The sequence below is a fragment of the Tenrec ecaudatus genome, chromosome 13, assembly GCF_050624435.1.
Source record: "Tenrec ecaudatus isolate mTenEca1 chromosome 13, mTenEca1.hap1, whole genome shotgun sequence".
In the NCBI taxonomy this organism is placed as follows: Eukaryota; Metazoa; Chordata; class Mammalia; order Afrosoricida; family Tenrecidae; genus Tenrec; species Tenrec ecaudatus.
In genome coordinates, this window is record NC_134542.1 from 128,011,126 (window position 1) to 128,035,273 (window position 24,148).

The 24,148-nt window shown below is 43.1% G+C and overlaps 1 protein-coding gene across 1 annotated transcript in view; it reads right to left on the reverse strand.

The window, feature by feature from the left end:
* EPB41L5 (erythrocyte membrane protein band 4.1 like 5) overlaps window positions 1-24,148 on the reverse strand; it is a 188,427-nt gene that overhangs the window by 66,339 nt on the left and 97,940 nt on the right. Inside the window, exon 17 of the mRNA XM_075530240.1 lies at window positions 555-721. Within this exon, the coding sequence (XP_075386355.1) occupies window positions 555-721 (167 nt within the window). The remainder of the gene's footprint in view (window positions 1-554; window positions 722-24,148) is intronic.

Consider the following 24,148-nt stretch of genomic DNA (forward strand, 5'->3'; position numbering starts at 1 on the left):
AGAGAGAGAGAGAGAGAGAGAGAGAGAGAGAGAGAACACATGCAGGGCCCACACGGCACATGGGTGAAAATAGCAGAAGGCTGAGTCTCTGGTATGGGCAGCAGAGTTCTCTGCTAGTCATGGTCATGGGGGAGGTTGAGGGACATGCCTGCTGTTACTTATTTTTGTGGTTCTGGGCAAAAATATTCTCATTAGTAACAAAATATTTTCTAGAAGCTAATAGAAAGTCCAGTCATCCTGTGTCTTGGAAAATCTTCAAAGAAACGTTTCTCTTTAATTTTCACTCAAGAAAAAATTTTTAAAATCAAGTTAAGATCTCAAAACATTTAATAACTTAAACAAGTTAAAATATTTAATAATTGCAATTATATTATCCTAAATATTTCAATGTACCTTTCAGTCAAGAAGAAACAGAAGGCATAACTCTTCCAAATTAAATTTGAAAATTTACCTACTGCATAAAACTTTCTTGAGGAAACTTTTAAACATTTCATTTCAAAGGAAGATAAACTAACAAGAAGATACCATTGATCTTATACAGAACATTTACTTACTCTCACGTTCAATTTCAAGTTCCTCTAATCCAGTTTGCATGGCAGCCACGTTCATTTCAGCTGATGTTTGAGATATTTTCACAGCCATGACAGGGGGTCCAGTTAAGTGATCAATAGTAGTTTCCAGTAAGTCTGGGCTATCTAGTAAATCAACATTCAGAGGCAAACTGTAATGATAAAAGAGAACTTACTTGGACTAGGAATTTTATCCAAAAAAGAACTTAAAATATTAGCAAACATCTTGTCAGAAAAAGTTTTCATGGAAGAGTTTTTATCCCAACTGTCATTTTCATACATCAAAAACCTTTGGGAAGAATCCAAAGGGAGATCCAGGGCTACAGCAGGTCTCCCTCAGTACTCGGCAGAATATCAATCGGTGCAGGTCCATATCGATGAGGAAACGTTCGAGGTGGGGAAATGGTCTCACAAAGAGGAGAAGGAACTGGCAGTACTCAAAATGGGCCAGTACCAGTACCTGTTTCCACAGAAAGATGGCCAAGCTCTCTGGTTAAAGATGGCAACGTGGACTCACTATTCTCGTACCCTCAACAAGATTCGGAAGTGCATGTGGAGGACAAACATGGATAACTGGACCTCTGAGTGGGGGAACAGAACTCGCCACCGGGAAGTGAAGGGGCAGAATCCACACGTGGCCACCAAGCAGGCAAGCGAATTCTCTGCCAAATGTCCGCGGGCTGTGCAGGGGAATCTCTGGCACGGACAACGAGAGAGGAGCAGAGCCAAGGATGGGCAGGCCACCGATGCACACGAGTGCTCTCACGGTGCAGAGCTGACCAGAGGTGTGCGTCCCTGGCTCCCCATGCTCCCAGGCAAAATCAGCAGTCACGGAGCCAAACCTAGCAACTGGCTAGGCACCTCCCTGTGCATATGGGGGACTAAGTGTACAGCCTGAAAAAGGCATGGCCAACCAGGCACACCCCACACCTTGGGAGGCACAGGAGACTCAGGACGGGGCACCTTCTGGGGCTCGCCACAGTTCTCTGGTGCCCAAGCATTCCTGCACGCAGATTGGCAGAGGCTGGGCCATCTACTTGATGACAGCACAAGGCTCCAATCTCCTGAACTGCCCTAGGATTAAAAACAATGCATCCCTTCTTGCGTCTTTTGTATTCAATAACGAGTAGTTGCAGCAGCGGGGGCAACCGAAACTCTAATACCCCGTCCCCTGATGACAAAAGAGTCAGGCGCAGGTCTGGGGACTGGAGGAAAAGTGGGGCCAGCCCTGGTCTTGAGAGTTTTTCTTTTTTTAAAACAAATTTTGAGTTGTTTCTCCTCCTTTGTGGCTCTGATAAACCACCCAGGGAGAGGCATTGATACAAGGGGAAGGGAATCGTCCCCAATTCCCTGTCAAGCGGAAATGACGCCAGCTTGCATAGACCCTCGTGCACCTGAGACCACGCTCCAAAGGGCGGAGCCCTGGGCTGGACCTTGAGAAGCACACCTTGATGAGGGAGAACGTACAGCGGCCTGTTCTGGCTTTCCTGTCTTGAACGTGAATGCTGGTGCCGGTGGGGTGGGGTGGGGGTGGGGCGGGATGCTCCCATTCTTATTTACTTACCATTCTTATTGCCTTTATTTTTATTATTCCTTTCCCATATCACATGGTAGAGTCAACTATCTCCAAATGACTCGGCTACCTTCCCACCTCCAACAGCTACATTACAGTGCCTCACAGACAACAGACCATTTATTCAGTTCACATGGAGAAAGAAGACACAAACAAGCGACCAACACATAGACCCAAAGGGCTAGCGCGCTGTTTCCCAGAGTGGGCTATACCTGGAGGTGCTGGAAGGATCCAGGGCACTGCAAAAGCAAATACCTACACTCAATCCTGGGTTATGGGATAGAGTACAATTACCAGTGGATGCTGAGTAACTCTTTTTCCTTAAAAGGGGGAAATGTGCCAAATAACTTTGGGAACCTATGACCTAGCACTTCACACAGCCCACGGTGCTAGCAGAGCTTCTTCCATATGTGAAAGAATGCTGACTTGTGTGCTGAAGCCCCCAGAGTGAGAACATGATTACTATGTTCTAACGATCTGAACCAGCCTTCTTGACCTGAGAAGAACACATCTTCTGGCCTATAAACTCAAAAGCCCAAACTCACTGCCATCAGTCAGTTCTGACTCATAGTGACCCCTGTGGGTTTCTGAGACCATAACTTTACGGGAGTAGAAAGCCAGTCTTTTCCCCAACAAGCTGCTGGTGGTTTTGAACTACCAACCATGCGGATCACAGCCCAACATGTAACCACTCCACCACAAAGGCTCCTAGGCTTTACAAGAAAAGAGAAAAAACAACAAAAGGGAATTTTAAGTTTGATGTGTTTTGACTTTTCTCCTTCTTATCCAGGATAGTGGGGCACTGTGCTAAGGATTGAATTGTGTACCCCCAAATAATCTTAAGTTCTCAACCTATGGTTATAATCCATTAACATAACAGTAGTGTGTGCTTTAGGTTATACTCCTTTGAGAAAGAAAAGGGCAGATTTGAGCAGGCAAGCACAATGGAGGGAAATACATCTACTTCATGATTGTCCAGTGTCAGACAGCAAAGGTGAAAAGAGACCAGGGTTTTCCCCACAGTGAACAGAGAGCTGTACTTCGCCGTGAAAGATGAGGCTTTCTACTCCTGTCAAGAGTTAGAGTCTTGGAAACTCAGAGGGACAGCTCTACCCTGTACCAAGGGGTCGCTCTGATTCAAAGTCACTCGATAGCAGTGAGTTTGGTTTGGGTTCTGTTCTGAACTGCGGAGAAATGAGTTTGTTAAAGCCATTCATTTGTGGTGCTTGTTACAGCAGCCCTGTGTTGATATGGAGATCTGGCACCGAAGAGTAGAGTGCTGCGCTAACAAATACCTCAGCTGTGGAAGTGGGTCTGCAATGGGGTAAGGGGTAGGGTCTGCAGGCATTTTGATCTGCTTCCTAAGAGGCCTAGCTGGGCTGCCTTAAAAAAGATCACTTGGGAAATCAGGGAAGTCACCGGCGTCCCTGAGCAGCAGAACTACAGATAGTCTGTCTTGTCTTGTAGACTACATGGGCACCATCGACAGAATGCCACTACAAGTGTGGATTTACATTGTGCTTCTGCAACCAAACCTGGCGCAAGGGGGCACACAGCTATGTGTCCACGTGGCGAGGGCTCGGTCAAGAGTCTCTCTCCAGCTTTCAAAGGCTGACACTGAAACGGCAGGCTTCAAGGTGGGCACTCCCATGGCAGGAAAGAGGACACCGGACTCAACACCAAAAAACGGGCCCATTGTCATCAAGTGGATTCTGACTCAGAGCAACCCTCTAGGGCAGACTAGAATTGCCTCATGGGGGCTTCTAAGGCTGTAATCTTCATGGGAACAAATACCCTGATCCTTCTCCCTGGGAGCAGATATTTATAGCTCTGATCTTTTGATTGGCAGTCCAATGCTTAACCACTGCACCACCTCAGGTCCACACTGAGGGTCCGAAGCTACTCGATATGTCTCTTGAGGAGACCGTGGGACTTAGTGGCTTTCTTCACATCGTCGCAAATGCCACAGGAGCTCACTCACGTCTCAGGCTGTTAGGTTGTAATGATCTTGCCTCTGTTTTCCAGGCGGTGGGTGACTTCTCCCAGCAGCCAACCGAAAGGCAATTCCTTGGCTCTGCCACGCTGGGTGAGCTGGCATCAGCGATGGTAACCAAGTAAATGAGATTTCTGTGTAACGTGTGCCAGTGCTGGGTGCACGTGTTTGCCCGGTCCCTGCCAATCTGCTGGTCATCCTCCTCCAGGAACCTCTTGATTCACTTCTGCTTTGCCCCACAGCCGGTCTGGTTCAGGGGTTCCGACATGCCGGTGCCCAGCCGCAATCCCACCACTCCATGAACCCTCGCTCTTCTTTCTTACTGGTTGTGAGCCCCCCACTTTCTGCCTCTGTGATGGCTCTGTATTCGCTCTGCAGAATGGCAAGATTTACCAATCCCCTTGTTAGGGTTCCACACCCAGTATCAGACAGATCCTCAAAAATGTTCAACACGGAATTACCATATGCTCAGCAATCACTCAGGAGTGCCAGGTCCCTATTATAATTAGCAAGTTGTCTAATCCCGGGTGGACTATAAGCACCTCAGAGATGTCTAATCTTATCAGTCATTATAGGAGCACCGTTAATTGCAAGGTCAGCAGTTTGAAATCAACAGCCGCTCCACAGAACAAAGAAGAGATTACTCCTGTAAAGTTCGTCTCGGAAACGCACGGGGGAAATTCTACCCAGTCCTACAGGGTTATTCTGAGTCTGTCTGATTCAGTGGCAGTGAGTTTTCTTGTAGAATTGGCTTTTTTCCTTTTAACCAAGTCATTTGGTGGGAGTTACAGAAAAACTAGAGCTAAAGGGTCACATTAAGTAATTCACAGCATCATACTCATTTATGAAATAAGTAAATATATAGAAGCCAACGATTACGATTTCACCTACCACAGGCGGGCTATTTTGGAAAAGGACAATGATAAGGAGGGCACTGAATGAAACATGAAGACAATATCACAGCATTGCAAATGGAGAAGTGTGTTAGTGAATGTGTTGGCGCACACATATTCATCACATTAAAAAACAAACACAAAGCACTCTCCCCCAATGAAAGCAGTCCATTGCAGTCAAGCTGTCACCAGAGAGTTGGGTCGTACATGTGTGTGACTCAGCGGTGAATAGTCACGTTGGCCTTGGTAACCAGAGTCAATCTTACTGAGTCTGTGCATCATCTCTATCCTCGTCACCACTCTGCTCATGACAGAGATGACTGAAGAAGGACACTTAGTGGAATCCACGGCATGAATCATCCTAGCAACTTCAATGTTAAAATCCTTCTCTGCTGAGGCCACCTTTTAGGTGAATATTTCACACGAGACACAAATGTCATTATTATTATTATCCAGATAGGTTTATTCACACGTCTCATACTCAGACTGAGCCAATATCCAGTCATGTTCCTCCCAAGTCCCTATCTAACACAGCTAATGGTCATAGCATATCTGGATGACTGACTTACAGGCAAATCCTGTTGTGAAATCCCATAGCGGCCCTGTGCACAAGAGAGGGAAACACTGCACGGTCCTGTGCCTTCCTCCCACTTGTTCCTGTGCCCGAGCCCACGGATGCAGCCCGTGCGTCAACCCAGCTCATCCAGGCTCTCTGCCTCCACTTTACCAAATATGATGGCCTTTTCCAGAGACTAATCTATCCTGACAATATGTCCAAAGTATGTAAGATGAAGTCTTGCCATCCTTGCCTCTGCACTTCTTCCAAGACAACTCAGTTTGTCCTTTTAGCAGCCCATGGCACTTTTAATGTTCTTCTCCAGCACCACAATTCAAATGCATTGATTCTTATTCAATGTCCAACTTTCATATGCCTATGATACAATGGAGAAGACCATGGCTTGGGTCAGGTGCACCTTAGTGCTCAAAGTAACATCCTTGCTCTTCTACACTCAAGAGGTCTTGTACAGCAGATTCATCTTTTGATCGCTTGACTGATGGTTCCATGAGCAGTGGTTGTTGATATTAGGCTCGCTGCAAAGATTAACTGAGGCCAGGTCAGAAAGGAGAAGTGTAGTCTGCACTCCTGGGTGAGATTCACTGGTCTGATAGTGGGGGCCAGTAAAATCGCACTGCCCAGGAGGGAGAGAACAGAGAAAGGGAGGAAGCATCCTGAACTCCCAGCAAGGTTCATGAGTCCCCAGCTGGATGTCCCCCACCCCACCAGAGTCCCGCCTATCTGTGGTGAAGAGCAAGTTTTGAAGCTGGTCAGAAGGGTAAACAAAAAGGAAGGGGGCAGGAGCTGCAGCTGCAGGGGCTTAAGCCTCCATCTGTGAAATTCCTAGGTAGGGTGGTGTCTTGATCATTCAGCCTGATATCGAGGAGATGGCTCCTTGTCCTGGAGTCCTTTGAAGCTAGCGGTCTTGGTCCTATAAGGGCAGGTTAGGTTGTTCCTAATGTCTCTGACCCATGCCTGACCCAACGGTTGATCCAAGCAAAACAAAAATCCTTGACAACTTCAACCTTTGGTGCATTTAACATGCTCCCTATTGGTCCAGTTGTGAGGATTTTGGTCTTGTTTACAGTGAGTCGTAATCCATACTAAAGGCTATAATCCCTGATCTTCATCAACAATTCCTCCTCACTTTCAGCAAGGTGGTGTCATATGCATACTACAAGGTTAGTAAGCCTTCCTCCGATCCTGATTGGAGGAATGGCGATCCTTGATGAGCAATGATGATCATTACTGATGTCAGATGGATCTTGGTTGAAAGCAGAGAATCCAGAAAGATGTTTACTTGTGTTTTACTGACTCTGCAAAGGCATTTGCCAGTGTGGACCATAACTGACTGGATAACCTTGAGAAGAATGGGAACTCTGGAACGCTTCATTGTGCTCATGGTGAAGTTGGACATGGAGCAAGAGGCAGAGGTGCGTACCGAAGAAGAGAATACTGCATGGTTTAAAGTCAGGAAAGGTGTGCGTCAGATCTGTATCCTCTCACCATACTTGATCAATCTCTATATTGAGCAAATCATCAGAGAAGCTGGATTATATGAAGAAGTGTGCAGTGTCAAGATTGGAGGAAGACAAATCCTACCTGTCCTTTAATGCTAAGTAAGTTTGCCATCACTTTGAAATGGCTGAATCAATTCCTAAAACAAAAAATCCAAACTGAATGCTACTGAGTCAATTCTGACATGTGATATAGCACAGGATAGCGCTGCCCCTGTGGGTTTCTGAGAGTAACTGTTTACAGGAATAGAAAGTCTCATCTTTCCCCCTTGGGAGCAGCTGGTAGTTTTGAACTGCTAACCCTGTGGTCAGCAGCCCAACATGTAATGCACTACTCCACCTGGATTTAAATCCCTGTGAAGGTTTCACTTCTCTTCTTGCACTAAGGATTCCAAGGTTGTAAATCTTTACAAAAGTGGGTAGCTTTATTGTTCTATGGAGAGCCTAGTCAATCATTAACCTTTTAGTTAGCACTCCAGTGCTCAACCAACAGCACCACCAGGTTCCTTTTCTTACACTAAAGCTGGATAAGAACCATATGCATCTGTCCCGACTCACCTATCCAACTCTACTTAAAGACAGGTGGCCAGGTTGCTTTCAGCCCTTCAGGCCACTGGGAGAATTTTCCTCACCACTCTCCCCAGAGGTGTCTCAGAAAGGGCGTCTGTCTATTTCCAGGGAGTAACTGCGTATGGCATGCTCAACCATTTGTAAACCAGGGCTGGGTTTCCTTTCCTCAGTCCACTGGTCAGAAGGAATTCCTCATGAGGTCATAGATATAGGCTGGAAGAGAAAGCAGTGTAGTAGGAGCAGAGGCCATGGCCATTTGGAGCCCTCCCTCATCTGTTTTATTTGTGTATTCAGGATCTACCTGGACCATATTTGTTACACAAGGCGACTTCTAAACTTTTGTAGAAAAATAGAATTAAAAAGTGAAAATTCCCACAAACATTTTGAAGTCCCCTCGCATACCATTACATTTGATGGTGGAATCCTGCTGTAAGAAACTAGCTTTTAAGGTTCAGTGTGTCAGACAACGCCCAGTTTGTGATAGGCAACTCAGGTTGCATAACTTGGTTGCTTGTGGTTCTAAGTTAAGGTGACCAGATGTCCCGCTTTTTAACAATTTTTTCCTCGTCCCACAGCATTTTTAAAAAGTCCCGATTTTTGGAAAGAATGCATGACAAGCTAGGATATATGGTTTTCAGCTGCTATGTGGCTATTTCACCAGGATATGAGTTTTATCAATGGTGTACCGCTGTTATCCAGCTTTACCAATGTTAAAATCTGGTCATTCATCCTCTACTAAAGCCCAGTAGCAAGCCAAGAACGGTTCTAAAAAAACTGAAAGAAGTTCCACAGAGAGTGACAGGGGTTTGCCTCAATTTCTCTGGGTCTGTGTGAATGATATATATAGGTTGGGAGCCAAAAGCTCCAAGTACTATCTCTATCAGTTGCGATGCTCCGAGCATCACTGGATCTGCTGGATTATATAACATAAATGGAGCTGCTTGCCCAACAGTCTGCACTTTTTGCAGAACCTAATCCTCCTGGGTCCAACTTAAAGCTACTAGGTTTTTGTTCACTCAATATGGCACCTGAAAAAATGAAGAGTATTCAAAGCGGCTGCCAGCTGTTAGGCTTTTTCCTTCCTGGTAGAAGGGAGACACTCATCCTTCACGGGAAAAGTGACAGTGAAACCTTGACACCAGCCAGCTTCCTGCTGGGCTTCTAGGCTGGCCACCGAGGACCATGAATGTTACTGGTTCTTAACAACTCACAGATGATATTCACTTAAGTGGCTCATCTGGACAGTCACAGGGAATAACTCAGTATCGTGATCGGCAAGCAGGCAGGCCGTTTGAAAGAAGGCTCCCACAAGGAGAGAACCTCTCTCTCCCGTCTTTCCACAGCACAGGTCTCTCTGCTCACAGGCTCTTCTCTCTGCAGGCAGACTCCTCTCCTCTGTGTAGGCCTCCTTTCAGGCCCCCAAGGACAGGCTCCTCTTGTCCCCTTGAGAACTAGCTCCTTTCAGCCATGTGAGGGCAGATGTGTGCCTTTGGCTTTCCTCCTGTCAGCCTCTCCTCTGCAAACTGACCCCCTGCTATAGCGAGTGTAGCAGTTTTCTTCTGCTATTAGCAGCAATGGAAGAATGGATCCACTAACATCAGGTTCCGACCATCACAACGAACTCTGCCAAAGGGCCCCATCTGGGCCGGCTGCCACGGGCTCTGCTACAGATCCCTCTGCAGGCATCTTGCTCTCTCTGGGGTTACAGTTCTTGACCAACGTGACAGCTCTTAGAACCACAGCCAACTTTCTCTTTGGTGACAAGTACTGTCATTTGACCCCTGCCACTCAGGATTCCATCATCCCCACTGCATGGAAGAATTCCAGTTCTTTCAGTTCTCAGCTGTCATTTCTAACTTACACTTAGACCAGGGGTCCTCAAACTACAGCCTGTGGGCCACATGTGACCCACTGAGGACATTTATCCAGGCCGCTGGGTGTTTTTGCCCCATTTTTTTAACTTCAAAATAAGATATGTGCAGTGTGCATAGGAATTTGTTCATAGTTTTTTGTTTGTTTGTTTTTTAAAGTATACTCTGGCCCTCCAATTGTCTGAGGGACAGTGAACTGGCCCCATTTAAAAAGTCTGAGGACCCCTGCCCTACACCCTCCCTGATCATGGGCTTTCACCCCATTCCCACTGCTCATCCCACTGTCAGTCGCTCTGGGCTCCATGAGCAGCAGCAGCAGCAACAGTAGCAACAAGAACAATCGCCAGTGGGCTGGACACCTATAAGGTTTTAATACAGCGTTTGCACAGCATCCAAAATATGTACCATTTGATCATTCAATAAGGCATAGAGATTAATGGCTAAAAGTGTCAACCGGTGAATCTCTCCTTTAAGATTGCAGATGAAATTAAAGCATTCCCAGACAAACGAGCTGAAGGAGTTCATACCCTACACCAGTCCTACAAAAAATACCAATGGGACTTTTACATATGGAGAAGACACGAGAAAACAATTCAAAGCTTTACACAAAAAGAAAAATAGATCTTAATAAAGAACAAAGATAAGGGTAAGTCATAAGCTATTCACGCCTCACATCCAAGGACACAAGTAGGCTGAAAGTAAAAGGATGGCTCCAGGCAAACAATGCAAAAGAGCCATGCAGGAGCCCTGATGGGGTAGTGGTTATGTGTTGGGCTCCGATCCACAAGGACAGTGGTTCAAAACCACCCACTGCTTCACAGGAGAAAGATAAAGTTTTCTACTCGTGTAAAGAGTTACAGTCAGAGAGGATTCGGTGCAAGATGGCGAGCGAGTAACACACACATCGAGGGACTCTGCAGAAATTAGCACAGAAAAGCCACTGAAAGGGATAGATAGTCTACTTTCTAGTCCACAGCAGTAGCAGCGTAAAGATAAGTAGACACAAGTTTATTAAATTAAGAGCAGTAATGATTGCTGAGGACTCCTCTGAGACAAGCGGTGGAGTGGCAGGACATAGTTCTTTGGGACCAGCTTGGGGAAGATAAAATTAAAACAGCTTTGACCCTTTGCCCAGGACAAGAGTTCAGCCCGCAGTCCTAACATCCCAATAGCAGGCTATGCTGCCCACAGCCTACTGAGCAGTGTGGGTACATACCCACGGGGAAGTCTGGAGCTGGCATAAGTAATAACACAAGGCCAAGGATTGCCAGCTCCACACTTGGCAAAACTAATCCCCCTTTCCTGGGGTACAGCTCGGTATAGCCTGTGCTCTTAGACATCCAAAAAGGCTCCAAAAGCTTAAAAAAAAACTCATTCAAATGTATTTTAAAAAATTATATTCTTAAACTTATCTAGGCTGGACCCAACAAGCACTTGATCTATCTGCAGATAATTAACATAACAATACACATAGAATACCAAATGGCCTTTGGAGTAGACATTTTACCTCCCCTAGGCCTACCCAGGTGGGAGGCAGGTATAAACCTCTTGTCTCCACCCCTACTGGGTCACCCCCATCATCCAAAAGAACTAGGATAAACAGTAAATAGACCCACTTTTCACACAAGCCCAGGGGCCTCTAGCACAAATCTGCAAAGCTAACCCAGCTTCCCAGGGATGCAGTTCACTCAAAAGCTTTCCCCCCGCCCCCCTATCTTTTATAAAATCATTTTATTAGGGGGCTCATACAATTCTTATCACAATCCATACATATATCAATTGCATAAAGCACATTTGTACATTCATTACCCTCATCATTCTCAAAACATTTGCTCTTCACTTAAGCCCCTGACATCAGCTCCTCATTTTGCCCCTACCACTCGGATCCCCCCCCCTCCTTCATGAACCCTTGATAATTTATAAATTATTATTTTGTCATATCTTGCCCTGTCCGACGTCTCCCTTCACCCACTTTCCTGTTGTCCGTCCCTCAGGGAGGAAGTCACATGTAGATCCTTGTAATCAGTTCCACCTTTCCAACCCACTCTCCATCTGGTCTAGCCAGACTTGCAAGGTAGAATTGGGATCATGATAGTAGGGGAGGAAGGAAGCATTTAGGAACCAGAGGAAAGCTGTATGTTTCATCATGCTACATGGCACCCTGACTGGCTTGTCTCCTCCCCGAGACCCTTCTGTAAGGGGATATCCAGTAGCCTACAAATGGGCTTTGGGTCTCCACCCCACACTCCCCACTTCCTTCACTATGGTAAGATTTTTTGTTCTGATGATGCCTGATACCTGATCCCTTCGACACCTCGTGATCGCACAGGCTGGTGTGCTTCTTCCATGTGGGTTTTGTTGCTTCTGAGCTAGATGGCCGCTTGTTTACCTTCAAGCCTTTAAGACCCAGACGCTATATCTTTTGATAGCCGGGCACCATCAGCTTTCTTTACCACATTTGCTTATTCACCCACTTTGTCTTCGGTGGTTGTGTCGGGAAGGTGAGCATCAGAGAATGTCAATTTAATAGAAGAAAGTATTCTTGCATTGAGGGAGTACTTGAGTGGAGGCCCAATGTCCATCTGCTATCTTAATACTAAACCTATAAATATATGCACATAGATCTATTTCCCCATCCTCATATATATTTTCATATGTACATGTCTTTATCTAGAGCTCTATAAATGCCATTTGGCTCCCAGCTCATTCCTCTATTTCCCTTGACTTTCCTCCTGTCCAACTATCATGCTCAGTCCCCACCGGGGTTTCAGCAATTCCTCTTGGTCCACCCACCTCTCTTTTTTCCACTTTCTTTTTATCCCTGTTCAAACTGCTCTGGGCTGCAGTTAACACACACCTGGTTCCTTAACAGGGTTTTAGCATAACAAAACAATTAGAAACTTCAGCCCAGGCCAGCAATTTAGGCTTGCGGCAGAGACTGGAAGTCTACAGACCCAGAGGCCACTAAATGGCAGATATCTAGCTATCCACCAGGCTGTTTGGAGACAGGCCCCTGGTCATTATCCCCACCCTCTCATACAAACCCCACATGCCCTATGAGTAGAGTATTACTTTATTTTGCCACCTAGCTAGGTAGAAGATATAGACCTCATTCCCGCACCTGCACTTAGTCAGTCACACCCATATGATGATGGGGAAATAGATCTATGTGCATATATTAATAGGTTTAGAATTAAAGTAGCAAATAGACACTGGGACTCCATTCAAGTACTCCCTCAATGCAAGAACACTTTGTTCTATTAAACTGGCATTCTATGATGCTCACTTGCCCAACACCGCTGAAGAAAAAGTGGGTGAATAAGCAAATGTGGTGAAGAAAGCTGATGATGTCCAGTTATCAAAAGACATAGCGCTTGCGGTCTTAAAAGCTTGAAAATAAACAAGAGGCCATCTAGCTAATAACAACAAAGCCCACAGGGAAGAAACACACCAGCCTGTGTGATCATGAGGTGTTGTCGATAGGATCAGTTATCAGGCATCTAAGACCCACCACAAAAAAGGGGTGATGTTATATGTAAGGGGATGCCCAGTTGCCTACAGATGGGCTTTGTCCACCACCCCTCTCCTGACTGCACCATTTAGCAGTTACCTACGCTCATAAAACACCACCTCCCTAACACCCCTAGTAGCAACTCCAAGATGTCAAGGAAACAACAGAAGATACTGGTGCACACACAGAAAAGAGAAACACAAACAAACAACTGAATACCAACCAGACCTAAATGTAAAAACTGAGCCTGAAGAGGATTTATAAAAGTAAGAATTTAAAAGACTGATGACTGCACTCATCCAATAGTTGAAGGAAGAGTCTGAAACAATAGAAAAGATAGTAACCACAGGCTATAGAAGAAAAACTCCAAACAGAAACACAAGAATCAAGCACTACAGTAGCAGAATTAAACAACAGAGTAAAAGAACAGCAGAATGCTATAAAGGGACAGAAAAAGAGAACTGAAGAGCTGGACGCCCGAATTAGCAAGCTAGAGGACAAACTTATAAACTCCAACCTAAAAGAACAAAAAATGTCAAATAATGCAAACGAGACTGAGAAACGCTTGAGAAGCATGCGGGACACAGTCAAGGAAGAAGCAAAAGATCCACTCAGAGACTAGACCAAGAGCTCCGGCAAGAACGCCTTCCTCAAAGTCTAAAGTAGGGAGAGATCACTATGCAGGAAGCCAAAGGACCCTGTGCTAGTCTGGGTACATTAGACAAACAAATCCATAAGAGTTTTATATAAAGGTTAAGTGCGCATCAAGAAAACATCCCAACCCAGGGCTTCCCAAGCCCACAAATCCAACATTAACCCATTAACCCCTATGTCCAACACCAGTCCACAAAGTCCTCCTCCATCTCACAACACACACAATGATGCCGACTGCAGGCGGAAAGCCGAGTCAATGAATACGTAAACATCTCAGCACTGGCAGGGTTCTCCACATGGCTGCTCCAGCACCCAGGGCTGTATCAGGGTAGGTCCATGCAGCTTCTCCTTGGGGACGTCTTGCAGTAAGTGAGCCTTGCCAGATGAAGCAGCGAACTGGCTAAGGCAGCTGTACCCTGGTCTGACCATCACAAAGCAAGAGACCCAAGCACTCGAAAGACGAGGCTCACCGAGCCATTTGTCCCTCCGCCCTTCAATTAACCCCAAATGTATTTATTGGCTAGGTTGGCACAATAAACTAACTACCTCAAACCCCAACCAGGAGAGATCCCCAAAGGAAAACTCCCTGGCACATTGTGTTCAAATTGTCTAACATCAATGGCAAGGAAATAATTCTAAGAGCAGCCAAAGAAAAAAGATCAATTACATACAAAGGGCCAGCAATTAAAAAGCCCTCAGACTGATCAGCAGAAACCATGCGGGCAAGAAGACATATAGAGTACCAGAAGAACAACCTCAAGGTAGAATCCTGTCCCCAGCAAAATTATCACTCAAATATGGAGAAATAAAAGTGCTCTAAGACAAGGAAAAACTAAAATAAATCACAAAAACAAGAGGACCACTACAAAAAAATCAATGAAATACTACGGCCCCCAAACCAACAGCAACAACACACAAACCTGAAACCAACATACCAGACAACTCCTCTCAAAAACCAACACAGACAGGGAAACACCAAAATAAGGAAATAGCACAGAAAGAACAAAGAAACTAAACCCAAAACACATGTAAACACACAACACACACATAGGTAAAGCAAAATGAGTTACAAATTCATACATTTCAGTAATTTCACTGAATGCTAATGGACCAAATAGACCAGTAAAGAGACTGTGAGTAGCAGAAAGAAATGGGTAAGACAACAAAAGTCCATCAATATGCTGCCCGCAGGAAAGATACCTCGCAAACAAACACACGAATGCATTGAAAATCAGAGGCTGGACAAAAGCATATCATGTAAACAGCAATCAAAAGAAACCAGGGGTAGCAATATTGATTTCTGAGAAGATAGACTTCAAGGCAAGGTAATACAAGATAAGAACAGGTACTACATAATGACCAAGGGAACAATAGCTCAGGAAAACAACTAGGCCACCAATGAAATCCTCACAGAACTGAAAAAGGATATAGACCCAGCAACACTAATAACAGGAGATTTCAATACACCACTCTCAAGGAAGGCCAGAGTATCAAGGAAAAAAACTCGAGACACAAAAAAAGCTCAGTAACACAAAAAACGACCTCGTAGACACATACAAAAAGTTCCATTCAACAAAACAACAATATATATTCTTCTCCACCCACATGGAACATTCTCAAGAACAGACCACACAGTAGGCCACAAATCATGCCTCAAAAATATTGAGATCCTACAATCCATCTTCTCAGATTATAAAGTTATAAATTTAGAAATAAAATGATCAGAAATATAAAGACAAACACCTGGAGAATGAACATAATGTTTTTTAAATGACTGAGTAATAAAGCAAATAAAGGAGGAAATTTTAAAATTCCCGAGACAAACAAGCATGATAACACAACAAATGAAAACCTATGGAACACAAGGCAAGCAGTTATCAGAGGTCACCTTATAGCTATGAACACACATAAAAAAAGAGGCAAAATATAAAATCAACACCCTAACACAACACCGCCAAGATTGGGAACAAGGACAACGCGATCCTTCCAACAAAGGAAGGAAAGAAATCATAATGGTCAAAGCAGAACTAAATGAGATGGAAAACAAAAAATAATGGAAAAAATCAGCAAGACAAAAGCTGGTTCTTTGAAAGGATGACCAAATGGACCACTGGCAATCTTCACAAAGGGGAAAAAAGAAAAGATGCAAACACCCAGAATAAGATATGCAAATGAAGATATTACAACAGATCCAAATGAAATAAAAATATTAACATCCTACTATGAAAAACTGTATTCAAACAAATTCCACAATCTTTAAGAAATGGGCAGACACTGAGAAACACATCACCCACTCAAATTAATGCAGACAGGTATTGAAAAACTCAACAGACCCACAACAAAACAGCAGGCCACTAAGAAACTTCCAACCAAGAAAAGCCCAGTCCAAGTGGATTCACAAGAGAGTGCTACCAAATATTCAAAGATCTGAATACTACACAAACTCTTCCAGAACACAGAAAAAGAAAACAAGTCCTAAACTTATTCAATGAAGCCAGCTTAACACTGATAACCAAATCAAGGAAAAAACCTCAAAGAATGAAAATCATAGACCAATATCTCTCATGAACATAGATGTGAAAATTCTCAACAAAATCCTGCCCAATAGAATATAGCAGCAGATCAAAAGAGAACTGACCATGACCATGAAGGATTCATTCCAGGTATGCAGGGATACATAGTTACAAAACAATCAGTGTAATCCACCACCATAAACAAGGCAAGAAATAAAAATCCTACGATCATATTAATATATGCAGAAAAGGCATTTGAAAATATTCGACATCCAATTATGTTTAAAACACTCAGTAAAATAGGGAAAGATGGGAAATTCCTCCACATAATAAAAGCCACATATGAGAAACTAACAGCCAACATCATGCTCAACGTGGAAAAACTAGAAACACTCCCACTGAAACAGGAACCAGGCAAGAATGTCCTCTATCACCACTCTTATTCAACATTGTGCTGGAACTTTTAGCTAGAGCCATCAGACAATGAAAAGAAATCAAGTGTACACAAATAGGCAAAGAAAAAGTGAAACTCACTATTTGCAGATGATATAATCTAATGTATCAGCGGTTCTCAACCCCTTTCACAAGGGTAGCCCAATTCATAACAGTAGCAAAATTACAGTGATGAAGTAGCACCGAAAATAATTTTATGGTTGGGGGTCACCACATCATGAGGAACTGTATTAAAGGGTCCCGGCCCTAGGAAAGTGAGAACCACTGCTATATATAGTAAACCCTAAAGTCTCCACAAAAAGCCTACTGGAAACAACCGAGGAATTTGGCAAGGTAGCAGGCTACAAAGTTAATAACCAGAAAGCAGTCAGATTTCTGTATGGCAGTGACAAGAGCTATGAAAAAGACATTCAGAAATCAATACTATTCACAATAACCACACAAAAGATGAAATATTTAGAAATAAAAACTAAAAAAAAACAAAAGAACTATAAAGAGAAAACTACAGAACACTACTACAAGAAACTAAAAAGCACCTCCACAAATGGAATAGCCCATCCTCGTGGATAGGCAGATGTAATTGTTTGGACCAGGTCTGGACTAGATAGCTCCCATCTCCTCACGAAGATAAAACGTCAAGGCCCCCATTTCCAGCCTCCTGGGAAGATAAATGACCTACTGAAGAATGCAACTTCTGACCCAACATTCCAAGGAGCTTATCTCTCCAGATCAAGGTTGTGCAGCCCCTTCCCCAGTACCCCAGGAAGCAATTTATCTCCCCAGGCCCTTTGTACAGTCCCTGTTCCAGCACTACAGGGAGCAGGTTGGCAAACAACAAAGGCACTTCCCAGGGATCACATCCTGACTCAAGGTCCTGCAGCTGCGAGCAAAAAAAAAAATCTCCCTTCCTGTTGTCAACTTATACCTCCTTAGCCGGAGCCCTACGTACTTCCCACCACCTCACCTACAGGCTGCGATTGCCCTGACCTAACTCGTTGGGTCTCGGAACCCGCCCTGGAGCTCAAGATGTTCCAGTCCTTTTCTCTGCTCTCCCTTCCCTCCCAGGTGCTCTCCCTATCCTAATAACCTCACATTCTTTGTCTCAATTCTATCTCCATCTGTGTCTCAGTGTTGACCTCTCAGTAATAATTGTGAAAATGGCAATACTACCTAAAGCAATCTGCAGATACTAAGCAATACCAATCAAATCCCAAATAAATTCTGTACAGAAATAGAAAAAGTAATTACTATGCTAATTTCGTATGGGCAGTTAAAAGACAACAGAATAAGCTAAGAACTTCTTAAAAAGAAGAACAAAGTAGGAGGCCTGGTACTACCTGGACCTGGAAACCTACTACACAGCCACAGTAGTCAAAGCAGCCTGGTACTGGTACAACAAGAGATACATAGATCAATGAATGAATCAGAACAAAAACCTCAAACATACATGCATCAGCCTACAGGCAACTAATCTTTGAGAAAGGACCTAGAAATATCCAACGGGAAAAAGACAACCTCTTCAACAAAATGGTGTTGAATAAACTGGATTTCCACATGCGGGAGAATGAAACAAGACCCCTGCCTTTCCCCATGCACAAAAAAAAAAACTCAAGATGGATTGAAGACCTAAATCTAAACCCCAAAGCTCTCAGAATCATCAAGGAAAAGGCTGAAACAAAATGAAGGGCATACGCAGAGTACCCAGCATAATGGAGGAGGTACCAACAGAAGATAGATGACTGGGACATGCTGAAATGACATCATTTATGCACATCCAAAGACTTCATCAGGAGAGTAAAACGAGTTCACATATTTTGGGGAAACATTTTTTTAACCAAAAAAATTTTTTACATCAGACAAAGGGCTAATTATCAAGATATTCAGACCTCTACAACAGCTCAATAAGAAAATAACAAGGAACCCAATTAAGACATTGGGAAAATGAAGTACAAATAGCTAGCAAACACATGAAAAAATGCTCAAGATCACTAGCTATCAGGGTGGTGCAATTTAAAACCACAATGAGCTACCACAATGCTAGCCCAAATTAAAAAAACAAAAAATAAATTAAAATTAAACCGAAAACAACGGATGCTGGAGAGGATGTAGAGAGATTGGAACTTGTAAAACACTGCTGCTGGTGGACTTGTAAATACATACAGCCACTGTGGAAAACAATATGGTGATACTTACAGCAACTAGAAATAGAAATCCCTATGATCCAGCAATACCACTAACAGGCATATCCCTAAAGAAATAAGAGACACAACACGAGTGGAGGTGTACTCTCCTCTCCTATGTTCTCAGCAGCACAGCTCACAACAGCAAAAACTGGAAGCAGTCCAAATGCCCAGCAGTAGAACAAAGGATAAAGAAACTCTGGTACACACACACAATGGAATACTATGTATCCCTGAAAAACAGTTTATGAAGCAAGCAGTAGATGCTTAGAGTTAGGTGATGTAAAGATTTGTAGAGGATGTAGGGTGGGTGGGGAGTGAGAAAAGATTTCGGGAGTAAACAGTAAAGGTGGAAGGGAGAGGGAGTACTAGAACTGAATGTCAATTGGCAAAACACAGTCCACAAAGGCAAGGTTTGGCGCCATTAGTGAGTAGAGATGATCTCTCTCTGTCTAGAGCAAAGAGTAAAAAAAAAAATCAATTAGTCAAAGTTAAAGGAATAACATGAACCTCACCCTCCATTACCCTAAGACCAGAAGAACTACACTGTGCTCAGCTACCACCACCCACCACTCTGATCAGGATCACCTAAGAAGGTTGAAAAAATATGGTACAAAAAAAAGGGGGGGGGGTGTAGGGAATCTTAAGAGACCTGACTTACTGGTGTGACAGACAAGTAGAACCCCTAGACCATGACCCTTCGAAATCATTTGAACCTATAAATGAACATCACCTCCGCGCCCCATCATCTTTCAGCCAAACAATATGCGGTCCTATAAAGTGAATGCCTGTGAATAATATACTCCTCAGAACAGTTAACCATCAAACGTCAGAGGAGAAGCACTTTCTCAGAAACAAAGCCAACCAAGAGGGCAGGAAAGAATCGGAAAGAAATATGAATAGAAACAGCAACTCAAGGAAGAAATGTACAAGGGCAGATACCGTGAGGGGATTGCAACTAATGCCATGAAACAAAATGTGTGTAAATTGAAAACTAATTTACACCGTAAATTTACACCCAAAACACAATTAAATGAAAAATAAATAAATGTTACTGAGCAACTTATGTGGAAACTGTCATATGGAGACCTACTCTTCCATTTGAAATGTCATTAAAAATTCAATTAAATATCCTTTAAAGACCAAATTCAATGAAATAGCATTTAAAAAAAACACATACCCTGTTCTGATATAACAGCAAACACACAGATCAGTGGAATGAAATCGAGTCCATAAATAAGCCTACATATCCAAGGTGAATGAATTTTTGACAGCAGTGCTAACTAAGCCTCTTTGATAAGGAAAGAAGTGTCTCTTCAATGAGCGATATTGGAAAAACTGGATATCCACATACAGAAGAACGAAATAGGAGACACACCTCACACCATACAGAAAACATTCTAATGGATAAAAATCTTACAAGTGCAAACTAAAACCGTCAAATTCTTATAAGTAACAGCAATGCCATCAAGCCTAGCTTTTAACAATGGATTACCTTCAATGATAAAAAATAAAGTGCAAAAAACAAAAATAGATAATTGGTACATTTATAAAAATGAAAAATGTTTGTTCATCAAATGTGGGGGAAAGCCCCAATAGGCGGTTCCTGAAAAGACTCCCAGGCTTGGAAACTCTTTAAGACAGTTTTGCCGTGTCCTGGGGAGGCTCTGGGTTGGAATGGCCCTGATACAAATGAGTTTTAATTTGATTCATCAAAACTTCACCCCCAAACCAGAAGCTACCCAGTGGGAGTATATCTTCAGATATTAGGTTTTTATATATATAAACTGTTGTGTGTATATATATAACAACAGTTAAAAGACATATAATCCAATCATAAAATGGACAAAGGATTTGAATAGATATTTCATCAAATATGACTTTCAAATGGGCACCAAACACGTAAACTGCTATTCAGACTCAACAGTCATCAAAGAGATACAAATGGAAACCATAATAGGCTATCATTTAATTCCTACTTTTTTAAGGATAAGATAAAAAAGCAAACAGAAAATAATCGATGTTGGCAAGGATATGAGGAAATTGAAGCCTTGGTTGCTGGTGGGAATACAAAACAGTACAATCCCTGAGGAACACAGTATGGCAGTTACTCAAAAAATTAGAGCTACCATCCAACCCAACTCAACCAATCCCACTAATTAAGTCAACTCTGACTCTCAGAGAGCATCACGCTCCTGCAGCACGCTGCTGGGGTTGAACCAGCAAGCAGCAATTCTACTTCTAGGGATGTACCCAATGGACTTTAAAATCGGACACTCAAACAGACCTGCACACCAATGTTCACTGCAACAACAGCCTGAAAGTGGAAATGCCAATCAACAGAGGGACATACATGCAATGGAAGATTAGTAAGAGAAATGAATTCTTGATACAAACTATAACATGGATGGAGGTCGAACACATTATGCTGAGTGAAACACGCCACACCAAAGGGCACATACTGATGCAAATGTACGAAGAACAAAGTCTATTATTGGTTACCAGGGGCAGGAAGACAGGGTTCGCACAACCACCAAGTATTGTACTTGCTGTCATTAAGTTGTATACTTGTAATTAATTGAACTGGTTTGGGGGGGGGGGAAGTTAATGTCATGATTGGCAAATCGTCTGGGATCTGTTATTTTTTATTTATTAATCATTTTATTGGGGGCTCGTACAATTCTTATTACAATCCATACATACATACATTGTGTCAAGAACACATGTACATTTGTTGCCATCATCATTCTCAAAACATTTGCCTTCTACTTGAGCCCTTAATATCTGCTGCTCATTTTCCCCCTCCATCCCCACTGGCCCCTACCTCATGAACCCTTCATCATTCATATAATATTATTTTGTCATATATTACACTGTCTGACATCTTCCCCACCTTCTTCTCTGCTGTCCATCCCCCAGGGAGGAGGCTGTACGTAGATTCTTGTAATCAGTTCCCCCTTTCCACCCCACATTCTCTCCACCCTCCAGGCATCGCCACTCTCACCACTGGTTCTGAAGGAGTCCTCTGTCCTGGATTCCCTGTGTTTCCAGTTTCTATCTGTGCCTATGGACATCCTCTGGTCTAGCCAGATTTGTAAGTTAGAATTGGGATCATGATAGTGGGGGGGAGGAAGCATTTAAGAACTAAAGGAAAGTTATGTTTCACCGTTGCTAACCTATACCCTGCCTGGTTCATCTCCTCCCCACAACCCTTCAGTAAGGGGTGTCTGGTTGACTACCACTGGGCTTTGAGTCTCCACTCTGCACTCACCCACATTTTCAATGATATGATTTTTTGTTCCTTGATGCTTGATACCTGATCCCTTCGAAAGCTCACGGTCACACAGGCTGGTGTGCTTCATCCGTGTGGGCTTTGTTGCTTCTGAGCTAGATGGCCGCTTGTTTATCTTCAAGCCTTTTTAAGACCCCAGACGCTATATCTTTTGATAACCGGGCACCATTAGCTTTCTTCACCACATTTGCTTATGTACACGTTTGTCTTCAGTGGTTGTGTCAGTAAGGTGGACACCAACTGATATGGTTTATAACACTTTGATGTCTAATAACTGGTCTCTTCTACACCTCATGGTCAGCCAAGCTCGTGTGCTTCTTCCGTGTGGGCTTTGATGTTTCTCAGCTAGATGGCCTCTTGTTTATCTTCAAGCCTTGAAGACCCCAGAAGCTATATCTTTTGATAGCCAGGCACCGTCAGTTTTCTTCACATTTGTTTATGCACACATTTTTCTTCAGCAATCATGTCAGGAAAGTGTGCATCCTGGAATACCAATTTAATAGAACAAAGTGTTCTTGCATTGAGTAAGTGCTTCAGTGGAGGCCCAATATCCATCTACTGCCTTAATACTAAACCTATAAATATATACACATAGATCTGTTTCCCCACACTCATATAAATATATTTACATATGTACATTCCAGTCTTTAGACCTCTATGAATACCCTTTGTCACCTATTTCTTTCATCTATTTCCTTTTACTTTCCTCTTGTCCCACTACCATGCTCAGCCTTCATTTGGGTTTCAGTAATTTCTCTTGGTTACCTTGCCCCCTTGCTGAATCCCTACCAGGCCACTCACACCTTCCTTGCTACTGATTTTGGATCACTTATTGCTCCCCTGTCCCTGGGTTGGTCAGGACCACCTCCTTGCCCCCTCCTCCCCCTCTCCCATGTCCCCTTGGAACTATTGGTCCCACTGTTTTCTCCTCCAGACTATTCATCCAGTCTATCTTATCTAGATAGATCTGTAGAGATAATAATATGCACCAAAAATCAAATCATTGCAAGATAGGTGATGAGTGAGAACACAGCTATGACACTAAAAAGGGAAACCAATTACCCATAGAAGAAATAAAAGAAAAAATTTTTTAAAAGAAAGAAAAATCTGTAAACAGATCAAGGTCTGATTTTTGATCTCTAGGCGTGTCCTTCAGTCAGGGGACCTGTTTATTATTAACGAGACATGAAAAAGTAATTGTAATGCTTGACTAGAGGCCTAGATCATGGAGGAAATCAGGTTTAGAGGCCTAGATCATGGAGGAAATCATTGAAATGTGGACTAGATATTAGGTATCTAATTAGATATCATTTTATTACCTTTAAATTGGAAAAGGATGTCTTTGATTCTCTGAAGAATATATAAAAGTATTTAGAAATGAATTAAAATAATGTCTACTTTATGATTCTCTATTCAGTGAATAAAATAAAGGTCAGGGAAAAGTGGCAAAATGTAATAGTTGGTAAATCTAAGAAAAGGGCAAATAGTGAATCAAGTAACAGTCCTTTCAGCTTTTGTAGGTTTGAAATCTGCCCCCTCCCCCAAAAAGAATGCTTCCTTTGGCAAAGAAAGCAAACTCCCCACTTTAAGTCCATTCAATGGGGATTGACAATATTTGTCCTTTGGTGATTGCCATAGTGGAGAGAAATGCACCACAATCCAAGTGGGCACAAGCAGGGTCAGGAATAAGAGGTGAGAGGGTTTCAGAGATGAAACATGAAATACATTGTCTATAAGAGATACACTCTTAAAAGTCCCTTAAACATGTATTACAACACAAAAAGCTAGTATGTGTACATATGCCACGGAAAATAGCAATATTACAGCAGAATCTCTCAAATTAGACTTTCGCTCCTTTTACAAAATGACTGCACTCTTCTGCTTCAACCCTGACAGCAAGACCGAAAGAACAGAGAAGAAAGTGAAGGATGAAAGACGGCGCATTCTGCATGCCCCTCGCTGCAATTTCTGAGGAGAGGGCAAACTAAACTTGACGCAAAATT